Genomic DNA, 19,456 nt, shown 5'->3' with positions numbered 1-19,456 from the left:
AATGCGTGTACTGGATAAGACCGAAACATGACATTGACATATTTTCAGTTTCCCCCATTTATTTCTCCTCTATTGTTTAAAATAGTTGTAGCTAGTGTCTAAGAAAATAAGATACCCTCTGCCTTACCTTGAAGACAATGCACTTTTACTCTTGCAGCCCTCAACAGCCTTACCGGGGCTCTCCCTGGTCGTACTTCAAGCAGTCGCCTGTTGTGTCCATTTCTACATTCACAGTTTTGCTCCTTGTCTGCCTCCCACATTTCCTTAAATGCTGCCCTCTTGTTGCTGTATACGTGTGCGTCTATGGAGGAAAGAGCAAGTTATGTGGGCTCCTCTTTTTACCCAGCATCTTCCGCGGTGCGCGTGAAATTCTTGGAGATCTTCTCATGGAACAGCCTTCCCTGTCACGTAAGGAGGTGGGCTTTGTCATTACCTGCCATGCTCTGTGACTCCTTGTTGCAAGGGCAAAGGCCGAGGCGCAGCCTCTGGACCTCGCACCTCTGTGCCGAAGTCCCAGATTCCCCGAAGACAGTGTCGGTCAAGGAACTGGCTGCCCGCAAAACAGGAAACTGCCGTGTGACCCTTATCGCTCAAGAGATAAGGTCTCCTGCTGTTGAAAAGCTCAGATTTACATATGAACTATTCATTTATTTATTTATTTAACATATACAGTTATATGTTTCCCCATTCCTCAGAATTTTTTGGCTTTTTTTTTTTCCATTTTAAACATACTGTAGTTTGCGGTTTCCTTGTTATATTCAAGAGATTGTTGAAAACAATTTTCATTACAGGATTTTTACTGTTTGCACATGTTTTCTAGTGTTTAGTCTTAATATTAACAAATGCTTTGTCTTTCCTCTGTGATTTTTGTGCCTCTGTACACCAACCCAGCCCAATGTGCACAGGGAAAGCAGGGCCACTGTTTCCTGTTGATGGAGGCCGATCGGCAATGTCTCGGTCCAAAGTCAGAGGTGAAAGGATGTGTGTCGCTATCGCTTCCTGTTGCATTGTCTCCTTGTGCTCACTGATACATCCAGATCTTTCACATGAAAAGAAATAAACAGATACACACAGGAACCCTTGCAATGTGCACCGAAAACCCTCATGAACTTGAATTAGATGCACAGCCGATGTGCAGGTTTGCTCCGCTGACGACGAAGGAATTGTATCACCCATAACGGTAAAGCTGGGCACAGAAGTCACGCAGGGTCAGGGTGCGGGTTCGAGCAGGGGGATATACATATTCTTGCTCCATTTTCTACCTGATCCGTACACTTGTACCGTGTCATCAGGAAATAAAGGCAGGTGGCAGAATGTAAATAAATGAAGGGTTGCATGAGCGGGTGTGGGGGGTGGGACACGTGGCTCCCTGTCACACACGCAGAGGAACTGGAGCCGTCTCCTACACTGTTTACCCTAGGAATGTCGAAGACAGGATGCTGGCTCCAGGAGGAAGCCCCGATGACCAGCCCAGTGTTCCGACAGCCAGCCAGCAAGCAGGAACATCAATTACAGCGCAGGGGCTGGCAAAGGCAACCCCTCCTGACAGTCCGTATATACAGCTCCATCTCCGACAAGGGAAACACACTTGCTCGCAACGGCAGCAGGGGATGATCGCTCCTCGCTCACTCTTCCACAGGACTTACCCCTCAGGCAGACGGGTTTTATGCTGCAGTTCTTGCTGGGTTTCTCTAATTCTACACTTCTATCCAGCTGTGCAGTGAAATACGGGGCCTGAGTCTGGCCTGCAGACTGTGAGTGTCCCACTGATACCTGACGGTCCTTCGCTGGGACATCACGCCTTTTCTGTTTCCTCTCTCTCTCTCTCTCTCTCTCTCTCTCTCTCTCTCTCTCGCTCTCTGTCTTTTTCTCTCACTCACTCACTCGCTCGCGCGCTCTTGATCTCTGTATCTCCCATGCTGATGGCACACTGCCCGCTCCACACACACAGAGACTGGACTGCGCTGTATTGACCAGCCAGCTCAGAGAGGGAGGAACAGACGGACATACGGACAGCAGCAGAGACCATGATGGAGCTGAAGATCCAGCTGGTCCCGACAGGGGAGATCATTCTATCCCCCGGGAAAAATGGCGAGAGTTATTGCCAAAATTGCAGCAAGGTGGGTGAATGCTGGGGGGCTCTTACCGTCACTGCTGGGGGGGGTGGTGGAAACCAGGGATTGGCCATGAAGCACCCCAGCTCTGCAGGGGAACACCAGTGGAATGTGTTGGATAGATGCGCAATGTTACTCCTATCATCACAACAGCTGGCATTGAAAAAAAAGTTTTTACATTATTCATACTTTGCAGTTATTGGTTGCTGGGGTAACTGCTTTTGACAGTTTAAATAGGAAATCAATTTGCTCTATTAGATTTTTCTCGTACTTGATTCCCCGAAGGGCAAATGTCCGTTGATGCGAACAGCAGTCGATAAATACAGGGAAAAAGTGACAGCACAGACCTCAAAGTAGCTTCAAGCTACAGCATTTGGGTCGGTGGGGTGTTTAGCTTCGTCATTACTTTTTTCCGCATGTGATTTGACACTACAAGATAGGACACATTTATTAGATGACCTTTAGATAATAATTCTCACTGAAAATATGTTGCTTTTGTTGATTTATAAGTAAGAGTGAGTTGCTGTGATGTTATAATTTCAAAATAAGAGAAAATTACATGCTGTCCAAGACCGAGCCTGTATAAATAATATCTGGTTACTGTTGTTAATTAGTTACAGCTACTAGTTTTTAATCATCACAATGCTGCAAATATTTAAAATAAAGGTTGCAGGGTCATGTTTACCCTGCATCTTTGCCATTGAATGTATGATCATCTGAATGTAGATCAAAATCTGTGTAAATGAAAGAATTCATCTGCTCATTGTGACTCAGATGGAAAAGGAGATTTTCTACTGTAAAGAGCAGTGAAACAGCCGTTAAAGTCAGGAGCAGGGTGTGGCACCAAGGAGAGCACTTTTCAACTCAGCTGAGATGGTTTTAAGGTTCGTGAAACGTTCTCCTCTCTGTGGCTCAGCACACAGCGTGCCTTTGCGGGCGCCCTGGCCTTGATCATACCTTGTTCTGGATCTCTTTGTCAGTGATGTCTCATCGATTCTACATGAAGTTTCATTACGAATATTTTAATTTTAAAAATCCAAACTTATTTTCTCAAGGGAAGCTTATGCATAATTTAGCATCTCTTTTGGTTTCTTAGCTAAAGCTGGATTTAGGGGTGTGTGGGTGTGTGTTATGTCACTCACACCCTGAAGGTCTTCGAAAGGAATGCAAGTGGTCCATGAGGAAGTAAGGCCGAAACTCTGGAACGACATACTTTTTCCAACATTCCGCATTGGTAACATCACATAAGTGCATGAGAAAGTGTGTATGTGTGTGTGTGGGAGAAAATGAGGAAGGGAGGGAGAGTGTGCTGTAAGTGCGAGGGTGTATCCACACTTTTTTTCTTCATCAAAAGAAAGACAATGGCACTGCTGCCCAGGGCCCTGAGACAGGGACACTCCCTGAAATAGTCGTCTTGTCCAGCGCTGCCCGATCAACAGGATACGAGCCTTCCTCTCCGAGGGCCGCGGCGTACAAACACCGCTAATGCAAGGACGCGTGGGGTGGGTTTGGGGGGGGGGATGCCTTGTGAGCGGATCAATAGCTCCCCCCTCTGGCGGTGCGACTGTACTGCAGCCCATTCATCTTCATTGACACACGCGCACATGCGAGGTCCCGCTCGAGCTTCACGGATGTTGCAACGGGACTTTGGTCAGAAGGCAGCGCGTTACACCGTCCTTATAATTACGCAACAGAACCATATAATATCTTCATAAATCCTGTTGCGTTTGATTTCGATGGGGTGACAGTTAGTGAGTAGAGCGCATAGCTGTGCAGTTGTTCTCCTGCAGACCCATGTCGTGTAGGAACTTGTTGCCTCGCGAGTTGCGATCCTTTTCGTCCACACACAGTGCCTACTTTCAAAAAATTGTTTTAATGGTCATTTCCCTCGAGTTTCACACGTTTAAACAATAGGTTAATATGGATATGAACATGATTCATTGTTAGGGTGTTTTTTGTTTAATGACCTCGTGTTTATCTAGTTTTGCTTTGACAGCGATCAGATCACTGATTGTATGACATACTGCGTGTATGGACACTGAAAAGGGTTTATGAACTTTTTTTTTTAATCATAAATGTAACTGAAGTAAAACTAAAGAATAGACAACTGAGTTGTAGGTCACAAATCGGATTTATAATCTTGATCCAACGTTTCTGTTTCAATTTGTGCAGTGGTACTGAACTGCAGATTTCAATTCACAGAAAAAAAAAATTCAAATTTTGCTGAATTGCACATGGGAGCGGCATCGTTGCGGTGGCGCTGCCGCCTCGCAGTGTCTGGGCTGTTCGGGCGTAGGTTCGAATCCATCTGAGATTCTGTGTAGTTTGCAGGCTCTCCCAGTGTCCGATTTGCTCTCCGCCCCTCTCTCGTTTCCTCCCAAAGACATACACTTGGGGTGGATTGACAGAGTGAGTGTATGCGTGTGCTCACTCCCTCAGCCTCCCCGTCCAGTCATTCCGGGATGGGCTCCGGACAGCCGCGACCCTGACAAGGACAAGCGGTTAGTGAAAATTAATGAATGCATATAGACCGTCCGTGGCGTGAAAGCTCCGCATGGCGAACCTCCGAAAATATGCAGCGACTGAAGCGAGAAACAGCGCACGGCAACAGTGCCACGCGCGTCCAGCGCGAGCTCAGCAGCGCCCGGCATTCCGTTTCCTCCCACTCGCGAGATTTTTGCTGCATGAGGGAGACGCTAAACGCTCCGAAGACGCGGGCTGTGGACGTATCGCGGCGGCGGCCCGAAAATAAGACAAGGACTGGAGCAAATAAAGCTTTATCCTCTTCAGAAATATGTCAGAACAATTTGCACGTCTCAAACAAATCCGAAAATTGTCATCGACACGCCGCTATACAGAAATAAATGTGTGCGACGCAGAAGCGTAACGCTGACAGCGCTGATGTCAGTGTGTGACAGGGGATGTGTGTGGGATTGGTCGGAAGAGCTTCCTGGTGGTGTCCGTCGTGCGTTTAAAGCGGGAGAGCGGCGAGGGGGGGCGCATATATAGATACTACTTCTTACATTGCTTCCTGCAGGAATGTATGCAGCCGGCTGAACCTTCACTGAGGAGACACTCTTATAAAAATATCCCGTGTTGTCCTGCAGTCCAGGTTTACTGCCACAGCTACGTGTTCAAACATCCAAAACACTGTTTAAAACAGTAGGCAGGGGAAAGCTGTGCGCTTTTTAAAAAAAAAAAAAAAAATTAAAAAAAGTGCTCATTCCTCAGCCTGTTGTTTGGCGGAAAGGGTTGAATTGGGGGGGGGAAAAAAACGACGCCGGGCGGCGGACCGGGAACACGCCTGCTGCGCCGGGACTCGGGAGCGGACACCTCCGGGATTAAATCTGAACTCGGCTATGAGTTCACTGTAGCGGCCGGAGCGACAGAGAGTCGGCTGCGGGAGGAGTGGGACGCGTTGCCGCGCTTCACTGAGGGCTCTCTTCGGGAAATCGGGTAAGAAGCCGTTCCTTGTGCGAGGAGTACGTCCCGTTCCGAGTCGGACGGGCTCTTTTTCGTGCAAACTTTGTGCGTGGCGTGGACACAGCAGGGCTGCGTTTTGCCACGACAGACGCCACAGGGCCGGCGGCAGGAGCGGTGTGTGTGCGCGCGCGCAGGGATATCAGAACCTGGCACCGCAGGCAGGCTCTCGTTCTGATAGGAGCTCGAGCGCAGTCCCGTTGGGCTTCGTGGGGAATTCCTCGGCGGGGCGCGAACTGAGCAGAACTAGTCGACGCTAAAAAAGACACCTGTATCTGTCGCTTTCTTCTTTTCGAGGTATTAATCCAGCATTCGCGAAGACACTGACACAGGTCCGTCAGTCCTGGGTGACGTTAAGGCTGAGGGGAGCGCGGCGGAGAGTTTTCTCACGCTCGTTCCCTCCACTCCAGAGCTGGTTCACGAGGCGCGGCGACGCGCGCGACTCCGGGACGCGCCTCGGGCTCTTAACGCGGCGCGGCGGTTCGCGTTCTCGCCCGACGACGTTTGTGATCAATAAAGCTCACGCCGAGCTGGTTTTCTCTCAGAGCTGCGACTCGAATTACACACGGTGACGAAGTTCGGGACGTGTTTTTTGGCGGCAAGGATGTGAATTTTAATTTTTTTCCAGTCACTGTGTTATGTCACAGGGAATTTTAGCGTACACAGCGTCACAAGCCTATTTTTCGTGGTGTTTTTACACACGTGGTGTTTAGTACCACAGTATGGCCACATAATTACAATAAATAATATATAATTAGCCAATGCTTGTGCAGTTCATTAGGACGGCGGCCTGACGGAGTTGCGCAGCCCTGGTGGGATGGGATGGGATGACATGACACGACACGCGCAGTGATGTAACCACTCTGACCCAGTGACCCCCCGCAGAGCCTCTGACTGACAGCCCCACGGGCGTCAACCGTGCTGCCTATCTTCCTAAACAGCATTTACACACCGGCGGCAAATGGCCCATCAGATGAGTCCTAGCAAACATGCTTGTGGACCCATGGCTCACATGCATGCAGTGAACGTGTGTTTTGTTTTTTTTTTTTTTTTTTTTTTTCTTTTTTCCTTTTCTTTTCTTTCTTCAAACGCGTCACAGCACGGAGGTTATGTTACTTTGCGCTGGACTTGAGTTGTGCAGGAGCCTGTCACTCTGCTAGGCATATTTGTGATTAATTATTGTCTAAACTGCCGCACTTTGTCTGTGCGAAGGAGCGGTCCGATTGTATTTGCTTTTGATCGGGCACCGTGTCCCCTGCAGCCGTTGGAGTTTGACCCCAGTTCTGTAGCTGCTCTGTCTTTGCGCCAGGTGGTTGGCGGCGTACGACCTGGGTCGTAGGGACTTGGGCTGGCTTGGGACGCGTCGAGAGAAAGGTGACCCATGTGGTTCTCGGTACACGGTCCTATCTGAGACCCCCCCCCCAGGCTCCTGGACAGACGAACACAAGGTCTGTCTTCTGCTGTGACCCCCTTGTTCCGTGGGGGGCAATGTGTGGAGACCATAAGACTACACAAGCAACATTGGTACATAGCCAGTGGGACTGTCCCAACTAAACGTGGCTCTGTGCTGGCATAGACATTTGAAATACGTACTGACGGCATGGCTTCCTCTCCTGTTTATTTCTGTTTGCTATTCTGTTACTTCATTTCAGCACCCCACTCTCAATCACAGACATAGAAATAGCTGCATGCACATATGACAGTAAAGGGGCATTATTCTGTTAAAATGGGAGTATAATATCTCTAACATGAAGAATGTGCTGCCCAGCCTTCCCTGAGATGGGCTGCAGTGTACATGTGTGGCACTGGACGCAGTGTCGCGTGTTTCGATACGCTTCCCCGGGCATCTGCGGTTCTGGGTGTGTGTTGCTGAAATGCAAAGTGTGGTTTGGGCTGAACTCTTTTCCAGCTGTTTCCACATCGTAAGGCATTCGCCGGCTCCATCAGCATGGCTGGAGCGCATCCTGGCTGGAGGTGGGCCGCCCCTCAGCACGAACTGTGCTAGGTTTAGTGAGGTTAGCAGACCCCCTTTTTTAACATTTCCTGGCAATGGGGGTCACATGAAGCGGGCCTTGAGTAATTTCACAAATTGCTGTAGTTCTGTCTGGTTCAGGATGACCGGTCATGTGTGTGAGTGACAGCTTCTGGAGCCTGTGGGCTCCAGGGACTCTGCGGGCCTTGCCTGTCACACGTCTCTGTCGGTTCAACAGCTTGTATTTCTCCGTGCGTGTCTCTTCCGCTCCCACCCCATGCACCGGAGGTCTTGTAGCGGATACAGCTGCTTCTGTCACCTGTGGCTGCCACGACTACAGGAAGCTGTCAGAACTACCCTTGAGGCTTTGGGCCACTTGACCCTGCTGTCTGTCAACTCTTTGGCTTTGCGTGCCAGGAGCTCAGAGCCTTGACCTCCAACGAGACCTTTTATTTTCCTATTTCTGAGCCCAAGGTCTAGTGAGAGGTGCATCGTGTGGGTCGTGATATGTGAGGTGAACCTCAGTTTAAGAGATGACTGGGATGCTTTGCAGCAAGTTGATGTGAAAAGTGGCGGCTGATGAGAGCTGCGCTTCGTTTTAATGACCCTGTTAGTGGGAACAGTGGAAGAGATGGATCAGTTGCATCTCTCTCTGTACCCAGAGGCAATTCTTTGTCCAGAGGATGCGTGTGACTGTTATTTTCTCGCTACCCATGACCAAGTTGAAGTCTCCAGAGTTTGCTGTGATGGCCTACGTTTCAGCATCCTGACTCAGAGCCCCACCTCCCTTTGACATTCCTGTTTGTGGTGTGGAACGGTTCTCATAATTCATCAATTCATAACTGGTCTGCTTCAGCTGTTCTCCCACACCGTCTGAGAAAGCCGGTCTGGTATGACATGGAGACGCGCGCTTCCAGTACGGGATGGGCACTTCCTGTGTGGCAGGTTCCCTTCCCACAGTGCCTCGTCAGCCCTTTCTCACAGTGCGCTGTCGCAGGAACGTCACGCAGGGCTAGGATACAGAAACGAGATGCATAAGAATAAAAAATCACGCTGTCTGGTGCAGTCATAACAACCTGGAGCTGAACACGCTCAAAACAGTGGAGATGATCGTAGACTTCAGGAGAAACACCTCAGCATTATCCCCACTCACCATCATGAACAGCACTGTGGCAACAGTGGAGTCATTCAGGTTCCTGGGCACCACCATCTCACAGGACCTGAAGTGGGAGCCCCACATAGATTCCATTGTGAAGAAGGCCCAGCAGAGGTTGTACTTCCTTCGTCAGCTGAGGAAGTTCAACCTGCCACAGGAGCTACTGCTGCAATTCTACTCTGCAGTCATTGAGTCCGTCCTCTGCACCTCTATAACTGTCTGGTTCGGCTCAGCTACAAAGTCAGACATCAGAAGACTGCAGCGGATAGTTCGGACTGCTGGAAGAATCATCGGCACATCCCCCCCAGCTCTCCAAGAACTGCACTCGTCCAGAGTCAGTAAAAGGGCGAACAAAATCATTCTAGACCCCTCACATCCAGGCCACTTCCTCTTCGAACCCTTGCCATCTGGCCGGCGCTACAGAGCACTGTGCACCAGGACAGCCAGGCATAAGAAAAGTTTCTTTCCTCAGGCCATCTACCTCATGAACACCTAAATCTCTCCCCTAGAGAGTAAACCGTGCAATACATAATACTATTTATATTTATAACTATTTATCACATTTCTCTTACACTCCCTTGCATTTGTATCTAGCAACTATTTTTGTACTATTTTTGTATATTGTGTACTTTATATTTTTTAATCCTTTATTCACATATTCTATCTTCTCATCTGTATCTTGTCACTGTCATTCTGTCTGTGCTGTGGTAGTTCCTGTCACCAAGACAAATTCCTTGTATGTGCGAACATACTTGGCAATAAAGCTCGTTCTGATTCTGATTCAGGGCTAGGATACAGAAACGAGATGCATAAGGGTGCAGCCAGCACTCGGTTTTTTGTGTACAGTCCCACTCACATAAACAATAACTAAAATAGAGTTCTGCACTCGCTTTGAATAGTTACCAGCTACATTTTGTGTGGATGCATGGATGGCAATTCATGAAAGGAGTCTAAATTTTCCTTAGGTTTCCTGGTTGAGATCACCTTAATCCCTTAAAATAATTGCTGCAGTTCTGCTGTGCTGACGAGACACTTGCTAGATGTGAAAATCATGCTCCCTAGCCTATCTCCCCCCGCCAACCCCCAGTCTCTGTCTCACTCTGTCTTTTACTCACTGACTCGCTGACACTCGCTGACTCATAATCCTGGCAGTGTGAGCTTTCCTATAATGCCTTCCTCTCTCTCTTCCCTGGAATGGTTATTCAGGCTGGAGCGAGTGGGGGGTGGGAAGAGCCAGAGATCCTCTTTGAGTCCCTAATCCCTACTTGTTCCATGTGCGCGTTTGCCGGGGCTGTGGGTCGTTCTGCCTTGGTATATTGCTCTATCCGTTTTCTGGGTTCACTCACTCCCTTACTGCACACACGCCACCTGTAGAGCTCAGTGTTGTAACAAGCTGCTAAGGGCCACGCCTACCTATCTTGTACACCGATGACCCATGGGAAGTATAGCCGTGCTTGTGAGGGTCAGTACGTTAGTGTCGCAGGGCTCCTGTTGCGTCTCTGTCGACTGGGCTGCCGATCCATAAATGAGAAGCCGAAAGCGTAAATGATGAGTGGTACTTAGAGGAGAGGGTTCCGCGGGCTCGTAGCGTGATAGTTAACCTGTTTGCTGTGCTCCATTGTGTTTCAGCCTTCACGTTCCATGGCAGTGATGAAGGTAGGTGTATCGTAAGAACGCTCACTGCTCCCCCTGTGTGGTTTACTAGCAGCTTTGTTGATCCAAAGTGCCTATCACGGTCTGTGTGATTTTCTGACCCCTGGCTTGGCTAAGTGGCTGTCTGTAGTTCTGTGAGGTCGTGTGTGTGTGTGTGTGTGTGTGTGTGTTTTTTTTTTTTTTTGGGTCCTTGACGTTGCACACAGCTTGTACGCCCTTCAGCTACTGACACGTCTGAGGCAAAGTTTGTGATGCCATGTGTCTCCCTTCCTGAATTCTGATGGCCCCATGTTAACCTTTGTTCAGGTGTGCCACAAGGCCTGTATGTTGGTCAGGTGTCTTTTTTTTTTTTTTACTCTGGGGAGGGGGGATTGTTGGGAGGTTTGGACTTGTAGCATGGGTGTTTTAAAAGGAGTACTGGGATCGGAGTAATGTTGTTCTTAGGCAGCCCTCCTCACTGGGGCTTGTTCTGTCGCATCTCCTCATCAAAATGCAGGCATTCTCCCTTTAGCATGTAGAGGGGCAGTGGTGTGTGTGTGTGTGAGTCGAGATCAGCTAGATAAAAGCCACAGCTGAAGAAGAGCTGCTATACAAAACTTAGAGACGCAAGGCAGTCGGCCTCTCCGGTAGCGTGACTGGAATGTGTCCATCGGGTCTCTTTCCAACTGTCTTTTCCAGGAAAAGTGTACTGCAGTGTTTAGAGCCAAAGGTCTTGATTTATGGGCTGGATGCCGATTTGATATTTCTCCATTTCTGTCTGTGTGTGATTTGTGCTTGTCAGCATGCTCTTTTTATTTGGTGCATCGGCATAAAATCTTAACGTGGCGTTGGCTTTCCATTTGCTCTGCTTCTTCTTTAGCCGGTACACTAATGTCTGCACACACTGCATCCCTATATCACGTTCACACTCTGCTCTCATTAACACATCATCGTTGACACACACTGAATATTCATAGATCAGCACATTTGCACACTTTTGTGTATGCTGGGATGTACTAAGATGGGCGTTTGCTACACTGCATGTACCTTCACTTAAACATATTCAGTCATGCATGGTTGCGTCATGCTTACTCAGATAGCATAATTGCAGTTCCACATTTTAGACTTCATAGAACCAGTTCTCCAGCAAGACCTATGTTGGAGGGTGAGTGTCCTCGTAGTGTAACCTGCATATTTTGTCATAAGTCCTATCTTCTTTCCTCTTGGATACCCAGCGGCCCTCAGTTGGCCCTTATTATCCCACTTGCCGCAACACACTAAGTCCCATTGCTGTGTTGTGCACTGGTTGCTTTTGTACGGTGCGGCAGCTTTTCTGCCATTTGGGCTGCTGTATGTGCAGTTGGAGGAAGAGGCAGTGAACGCACTGGGTCCCTGTGGTGCTGCACGGAGCACCACTTTGGCTCTTTCCTCGTACTTACTTGCGTCCAAGAACCTCGCACCCTCATCCGTACTGTGCGACAGCCAGACAGCAGTGCGCGTTGAGCTGCGTTGTCTAACCTCGGACACCACCCCAAAACTTGGGACGAGTCGACGGTGAGCTTTGGAGGCGGAGATCGGTGCTGTTGCAGTGCAGCTCCATAGAAAGTGGCTGCATGGGGAGCATTGCCCTCCTCCCATTCCTTCCTCTCTTAGCCCAGGCCTGTGTCCTCATTCTTCCAGTTCTCTACAGCAGCAGATGTTTTGCAGAGAATGGCCGTTCGGCCGAAAACCACCTGCAGATCTGCGTGACTCGGAGTGGCTTCTTCGAGCAGAGCCTGTCCTTCCTGTCCTGTCTGTGTCCTCCTGCTTTTGGAGCGATGAGTAAAATGATGACATGAGAGGAGGGTGGGGCAGCTTCAGTGCGGGAGGGGGGGCTCAGACAATAAGACCTGTGGTGTCCTTTTCCACGGGCCCAGAACTCAAATGTTGCAGGAGCATGAGAGAACGGAACAAATATTGGAAGCTGAATCCCAAACAAGCTGCTTTGTTCACTTGACAATCGCGGCTGCCATGGGTAATAAGCAAAAAAACAGGAAGCAATCGAAAGGGTCAAACACAAGCGTTTGAAGACAGTCCAGTAATGACGTATGTACAACTGTACATTCCGGAATGTCTATGTAAAATGCACAGCTGCTGCTCTGTGTGTTAAAAAGGAAACCTTTTTCAGCAAACTCTGGAACGCACTGGACAAAGGACGGCGCTTCACACAGGAGAGGCCTGTGGGCCGCAGCGCTCCGCTGGGCCTCCGACGAGAACCCCTAACCAGCTGTCTCAGCTTCACTTTGCCTTATAAGGCCTTGTTGGTATTAATATCCCTGGGCGGAGCCTGCGGGCAGAGTGTAGCACCATGGTAGGAGGGTCTTCCAGTAGAGCTGCTGGATTCATACTGCACGTTGTGGAAAATGAGGGGTGACGTGACGTGATGTGACGGGAAAGGTGTGAGTGAGGGGGGGGAGGCTCTAGATAAGAATTCCCCAACCCCATCAGCCTACCTGCAGGTCCCGTCTTGTCCCAATTAACCAGAAGCGTAGCCTATTTCACCTTTGTGGTTGGAGAAACCCTGAGGGTCAGAGTAAGGTGTCTGCTGTGTGACTACCACCACGTTTCACCCTGCATAGACAGTCTCTCTTCCCTTTTGTCATCCCAAACCTTATGTTGCAGGAAGCTAGTACAGGTCTTGAATATCGCCTCTGCGGTGACGGAGTGTGTGTGTTTGTGGGGAGTTGGTGTATTGTACAGAATACTTTGACGCAAGCGTGTGGATGACTGCAGTAGGTAGTAGAAATGCCTCCGATTTCCTTCTCCAGGGGAGTGGAAAGTGACCTGTCTCCACCCAGTGGCTGGGGCTTCCCTCGTCCTGTGAGGCCCCGCCCACAGCGCTGCATTCTTTTATGCTGACATCACGACTGTGTCACACACTCCCTCGCTCCCATTTTCTGCTCCTGCTTTCCGTCGGTGCCCTCACGTGATGTGGTCGCCCCCTCCCTCCATTCTGCCCCACCGTCCCCCGTGGCTCCTCCTCTTCCTCTCATGTCACCCTCGGTTCCCTGTCCCTCTTAGCTCTGCGTGTTGACTTCTAGCGGGACGCTGCGGTTGTTCCGTCCCGGTTGGGCACTGTTTTTGTTTTGCGTTCAGGGACATTTGTCGCAACGGTGGAGGAAGGGCATTGGTGTCACTTGGTTGCAGGGGATCGGTGTGGGTCGTTCAGGATGTTGCACTCTCCATATGGAACTGGAGGAATACACTCATGTACACACTCTGCTGGCTTCCCCTCTTATGGCTGAAAGGTGGACCTCATGAGGATAAAGCTCTGATGACCCTGTTTTTCTGTGTGCAAAGCTGTAAGAGTAAGTAAGGCCATGGGATCAATGAGTCCTTCTCCACATGCCTCAGCATCACCCATTCCCCTCAAGTCCTGGGCCGCTGTTTGGACTTCAGAAGTTTTTTCCTACTAACTGTGGCAGTGTACCGCAAAACAACATCTACAAATAGCCCAAGCAAAGAGTCTGTGTATAAATAGTTCTGCTTACTAGGAAGGCAGAGGAGCGCTTAAATGGATGGCACAGGAAAAGGCAGCTGATGGACTTTTATTGCAGTCTCTCTCCCCTTCGATCGTGCTAATTAGAAGCTCCTTCTTACTACTTCTATTCCAGTATGTTATGACATCACCACGTGCCTGAAACCCTGCGCTATGGAGGCCGAGGCAGAAGGGGAGTCATTACTGGAGCCTCCTGTGGAAAGTTCTGCTGGTGTGTGAGGCCTTAGTGCTGCAAGAGGGCCTTGTGGAGCAGTGAGCTCTAGAGAGGAGCCCGAGTGTGTGAAGAAGAGGAAGCACAGGATGAAGAGAATGGTTGGGTATGACATAGAGGGGACGTGATGGTACAGCTGTGGGGCGACGGGATCGGCGGCATCGGGATGCGAATGGACGGGGAGATGGCGGAGCCGCCTTGGAGGAGAGGACGAGGAGGTCGGGCACAAGTTTCCACTCTTTATTTCCCACGGTCCTCCAACCCCCAGGGTCTCCCAGCCAATCGGTCTGCAAACACTTTTCTCACCCACTCTTTCTTTTTCTTTCCAAATGCCGTCTGACCTGAGAGCAGCGACTTCCAGGGCTGCCGTTTCCTCGGGGGAGGGGCTGCCCGGAGGTCGGAGTTGGAAGGGGCAGCGTAAGTGTAAGTCGCCCCCCCATCAGAAAGTGTGGAAAAGCTGGGCTGCGTCGGCTGCCCAGCGCTCAGGCGGAGCGTGAAAGTCAGCGTTTATCGAGCCAGTGATCCTCTTTGAACCGAGGCCTGCTCTGGCACACGCGCGCGCACACAGCTCGCCTGCAGTTAAGTCTTTCCTGTGGACGACTCAGGAAGGGAAGCCATATTTCGATATTTGTACTTAGTAAGGCGCCTAGGCGTGGGCTGGCAGACTGGGACTAGACGGACGGTGACTCTAGATGTAGGGTGCTCGGTTCGCTCAGTTTACTGTGTATTGTTTCATTGTCAGTAGATACAGTAATCTTCAAACACTGTGGTAAAACTGGTGCTTGATAAGATTGTAGACTGATGAGTAAGGGGGGGGGCAGGTGGGTGAGAAGTGCTGAAGGTTGCCAGCAAACCAAAGAACAGAGTGGGGGATGGTGTATTTGTACACGGAACATAAACATGAAAAGATGTCCTTCGCTAGCTGTTTTTTACATTTATTCATTTAACAGACGTTTTTCTCCAAAGCCACTTCCAATGAACTCTATGTAGTGTTATCGGCCCGCACACCTTATTCACCAAGGTGACTTATACTGCTAGATACACTACTTAACAATGGGGCATTCTTCCATATGCTAGCAAAACTCTCTCTCTGAGACACACACACACACACACAGTATTTGTGATTTTTAGAGTCACCAATACATCTGAACCACATATCTTTCAACTGTGGGAGGAAACCAGAGCACCTGGAAGAAGCCCATGCAGACATGGGGAGAACATGTAATCTCCATACAGACTAAGCAGGGATCGAACCCCACATTCTGTCACTCCACCCAGGTGCTGTGAGGCTGCAGCGCTACTGCGTCACCGTGCCGTGTCTTACCATAGTTTTGTAGTGTCCTTGCACCACAGCTGGATATTTACAGCCAGTGTAAAACAGCCTCCAGACACTGACGTTGAGGCAATGTTTAGAAAGACCTAGAGGGCATCGTAGGTGCCGTAAATAAGAGACACGGGGAATATTCTGTGTTTTGTACCACTATGTCCACCTGCTCATGTGCACCACGGTCTCTTTTGCCTGGTGGTTTTAATAATGCCCATGTTACCCAGCTCAGAGGCAGAGACACTCACAGCGTCTGGAAAGCATTACTCACATTCCTGCAGAAGTGCTCACTGATTGCGTTGGCACCAGACAGAGAGCGAGACAGTTTACGCATGTGAGATTCGGGGGGAGCGAGGACATATTGTCACACAGCAGTGGGTTAAAAACTACAGCTACAGTGGAAAGTATGAGTGCTGTAGGGTGAGGGTTAGTGCTGTGGTGTACTTAGCGCTACGCTGGAAGAACCCGGTGATTGAGGCTGCGGCCGGCCGGCAGGGAGCGCCACCCTCGGCCCGAGTCTCCCTCGGGTGACCTTGGCCTGGACCTCACCTGTGGGGCATGTGATTATAGAATGCAAAGATGGTTGGAGAGGAAGTGGTTGGTTCCTGTCAAATATTAACACCCCCAACCAGCAGCTTCAGGCCCCGTGTAGCTGAGCTGTGCTTCGGATGCATGTTTGTTATGGCTGTAACGTGTTTCTTCAGCAGACATCTGAAACTGCATCGCGTACGCTTAAATGTGCACTTTGCTGTGTTTTTACAGCTGGACACCAAACCGAGACCATGCAAGTCAAGTGTGTTGTTTGACAGTTAGAACAGCTCATTTTGTACAACAGTTCCAAAATGCTGCACTGGCTATAGCCCTCGGTTGGGTATATAGGGGTGCGTAGGGGAGGCCGGGGAAAATTCCAGCAAAAGTAGATCACCATCCTGACATTTTGCCCTTATCGGGACCTTGAAGGATGCTCTCTGTAGGTAACATCCACCACCAGCATGGTGTCCTCCATCTCCCAAGAAACATTCTCCTCCACTTGTTTTCAGGTTCGGGACCCGCGATGGAACTTTTCCATTGCAACTACCTGCAATGACTAGATATAGCAATAACGCTTCGATGGCAATGTTCGTAAGAGCTGCGGTTGTAGTTGCTGTTAGGCTGGTGGCAAATTCTCATTGCAGGAGCGACTGATGAGACCTAGTGTGAGAGAGGAAATTGATCAGTGTGGTGTTACAATGTTCAGACCATACGCTCTCATGCCTTTCTTGCAGAACTTTGGGGTTTGGGGGTAATGAGGAGGGGCTTCTTATGATTAGAAAATACCTAGAAGAGCAATGAAGGTGAATCTAATTTTTATGACAAGTGTGGTTAATGAATCCTCATGGCCCTCAGGGCCCATCCCACCCCCACCCACCTGCAGGTATCCCCCTGCTGGTCCTCGAGACTGCAACTTTTTTGCTCCTTTCTCTTACTTCTGAAGGCTGCTTTTGTCCAGATGTGTGTGCTCGGAGGCGCTTGGTCTGGTTTTTGTGTGCCGGCTCTTTGATTCAGGAGAAGATGGAGTGAGTTTTGAAAGTTTTTGAGTTTCATTACCTTTCTTTGTCATCCTTTGACAGGGTGGTGCTGGGTTCCAGGGATTTTTAGGTGGCACTTGGTACGGGGGAGTTGGAGTTGGAGGGGGTGGGGGTGATGGTGTGACTTTTTTTTTTTTTTTTTTTTTTTTCTCCTTTCCCCTCCCTCCTCCAAAGGACTGCGTTTTCTGCGCAGGGCCAGAGCGAGCGAGACGGGGAGGTGGGGTGAGAGAGAGAGAGAGAGAAACTGGAGAGGAGATGGCAGCTGGCTCGGTCCCACACATGGAGTTAGAGAAGTTATAAAAACAAATTCGGCACGCTCGCTCCAACGTGGTTTTGCATTTCCGATTTCTCAAGGACCAACAAACCAAAAACAAAGACATCAGGACAGGATCAACTCACTTGAAGCAGGCAGCAAAGGGAAGATGAAGCTCCGAGGCACGGTGAGACGCAGCGCTCGCTGTGTGTGTGAGTACGAGACCAAGTATGCAGCAGTGAAATGTGGCTCTTCCACTTCTAGGAGAGAACACACACGCCGTGGGGAAAAGTTTGCTCCTGTATCTCCTCTGGATGACGGAGTGTGTCCGATTCAGCTCCGCATCTTAGGTAGCAGTAGGCGCTCTCTCGGGCTGCGTTAGTAAGCTGTGGCTGTGAATTTTTCCATACGTTTGGTTGTATGTGGTCAGTGTCCATTTTCCCCGTGTGTGTGTGTGTGTGTGTGTGTGTGTGTGTGTGTGTGAGGTGAGTGCACTCGTGTCTGGCTCGGCTCTGCTCAGCTCAGCTGATCCCTTTGGCAGAAAGGGGAGAATAACAATGTTAAAGAGACCGCTGTCTCTGTGAAGCCCCTGTCCGCTGGTCACTGTGTGTGGACTTGAATTCAGAGCCCTTTCTGCTCTCTGCGTGAAGTTACCGATGCTTACAAGTGCTCTGCGTCATTTCACTTTACTGGTGAGCTGACAAAATTCTATTCATGATAATATTTGCAGTGGTGTGGGTGTGGTGGAGGCAGGGCAGTTTCTGGGGGTGTGTGCGCTGTGGTGGGAGGAGCAAAGAGCTTATTGAAGAGCATGGTTCTGGCTCAGTTCATACATTTCAGGTCTTGTTCTTCACACGTCATAATCAGGCTCTTGGAGCTAGAATCATTTATTAATTTATGTGTATTTATTTATCAGAACCTTTTCTCCAAAGTGACAGATCTCGCTCTCATTTAGAGGAAATCCCATCCATTCACAAGTGGCCCTTGCTGGAAAGCCAAAACCGTCAGGAGCAATGGCGATACCAACACGTGTTCCTCATCAGGAGCCTTTCCCACCTGTGGATGGGATCTGTGGATGCTGCAGACAAAGCTGTTCTGCTAACATTTTTTGGAACTTCAGCAGGCAGAATTCTGCACATGGTGTACTGATTACAGCCTAAAAATTGAGCAGTGTTCTCTTATCCTGAAACTGAAATCTTGAAAAGAATGGTGACTTGAAAGACCTTTGTTTTCATCTTCATCCATCTCCTGTAGTGATGGTCCCCCCTGTTTGCGAAGACAAGTGGTGAGATGAGAACAGGTGGGAAGAAGGGCAGAACTTCCAGCTGAATTGTGCATCCTTCCTCTCCATGGTCCTCTTGCTCACATGTTGGGCCTGTTCACAGGGCTCCGCTCAGTGAGGAAGCGGGAAGGAGAAGTGGCACCGCTCCAATCCGGCCTCCGTCCTCCTTTGTTTTTTGTACAGGATTTGGAAAAAGTGACAACGCTCTGGTGTTGAGGGGGTGCCAAGGGGGTGAGGGTGGGAGCAGGAAAGCGGGCTGTAAAGCTGCACAGGCCCAGGAATGGAGGAACAATGCCCTGCGGCCTCTCCTGGTTCCTTGCACTCTGGCTCCACTCCACCGTTTGTGTTCTTGTTGTTTTTAAACTTTTTTTTTTTTTTCCCCCCTCCCCCCTTTTCTTAGTCATTGGCCCGACAAGCTAAGATTATCAAAGGAGATTCCACGATAACAACCACCTTAACAAGCTTAACAAGCCCTGTGAGAGCCTTTGGAGATCAGTTTCCTATTGACCCAGACCTGCTGCTTTTTTTCCTCTCTGGCCCATGTATGAGGATGGCCAATCAGAGATGGACTGTGCTGACTGAGGACCTGCACCAATGGACAACTCCTCATCGCCGTCCCCAGGGCTTCCAGCTTTTGCCTTAAGCATTCCCCATGTTGTCATTGTTTTAATATTTCAGGATGAATTTCGGCTATTTTTGGTAGGACGGCTACAGCTAGTAGCGTAGTGGTTAGAGCGACTGCCTTTGGACCAGAAGGTTTGAGCCTCACCTCCAGCTGTAGTACCCTTGAGCAAGGTACTTACCCTGAATTGCTCCAGTAAAATTACCCAGCTGTATAAATGGGTAAATAATTGTAACCTGGACATTGTAAGTTACTTTGGAGAAAAGTGTTAGCTAAAATGAATAAATATTTGTCTATGGCCATC

At 49.5% G+C, this 19,456-nt stretch overlaps 1 protein-coding gene across 5 annotated transcripts in view; it reads left to right on the top strand.

The window, feature by feature from the left end:
• The first annotated feature begins 1,592 nt into the window (after nt 1–1,592).
• LOC108933470 (unconventional myosin-Ic-like) overlaps nt 1,593–19,456 on the top strand; it is a 32,135-nt gene continuing 14,271 nt past the window's right edge. Inside the window, exons 1-2 of one of the 5 annotated variants that reach the window (XM_018750559.2) lie at nt 1,593–1,754; nt 1,952–2,120. In XM_018750559.2, the coding sequence (XP_018606075.1) occupies nt 2,028–2,120 (93 nt within the window). In that variant the 5' untranslated portion in view covers nt 1,593–1,754; nt 1,952–2,027. Of the gene's footprint in view, nt 1,755–1,929; nt 2,121–4,360; nt 5,571–10,351; nt 10,379–17,186; nt 17,436–19,456 lie in introns of those variants that run through there. The other 4 variants (XM_018750562.2, XM_018750560.2, XM_018750563.2 and 1 more) reach the window with 4 other exon arrangements.

The sequence above is a fragment of the Scleropages formosus genome, chromosome 10 (assembly GCF_900964775.1).
Source record: "Scleropages formosus chromosome 10, fSclFor1.1, whole genome shotgun sequence".
In the NCBI taxonomy this organism is placed as follows: Eukaryota; Metazoa; Chordata; class Actinopteri; order Osteoglossiformes; family Osteoglossidae; genus Scleropages; species Scleropages formosus.
Note: the sequence above shows the minus strand (reverse complement) of the source record. Positions and strands in the feature narration are given on the sequence as shown.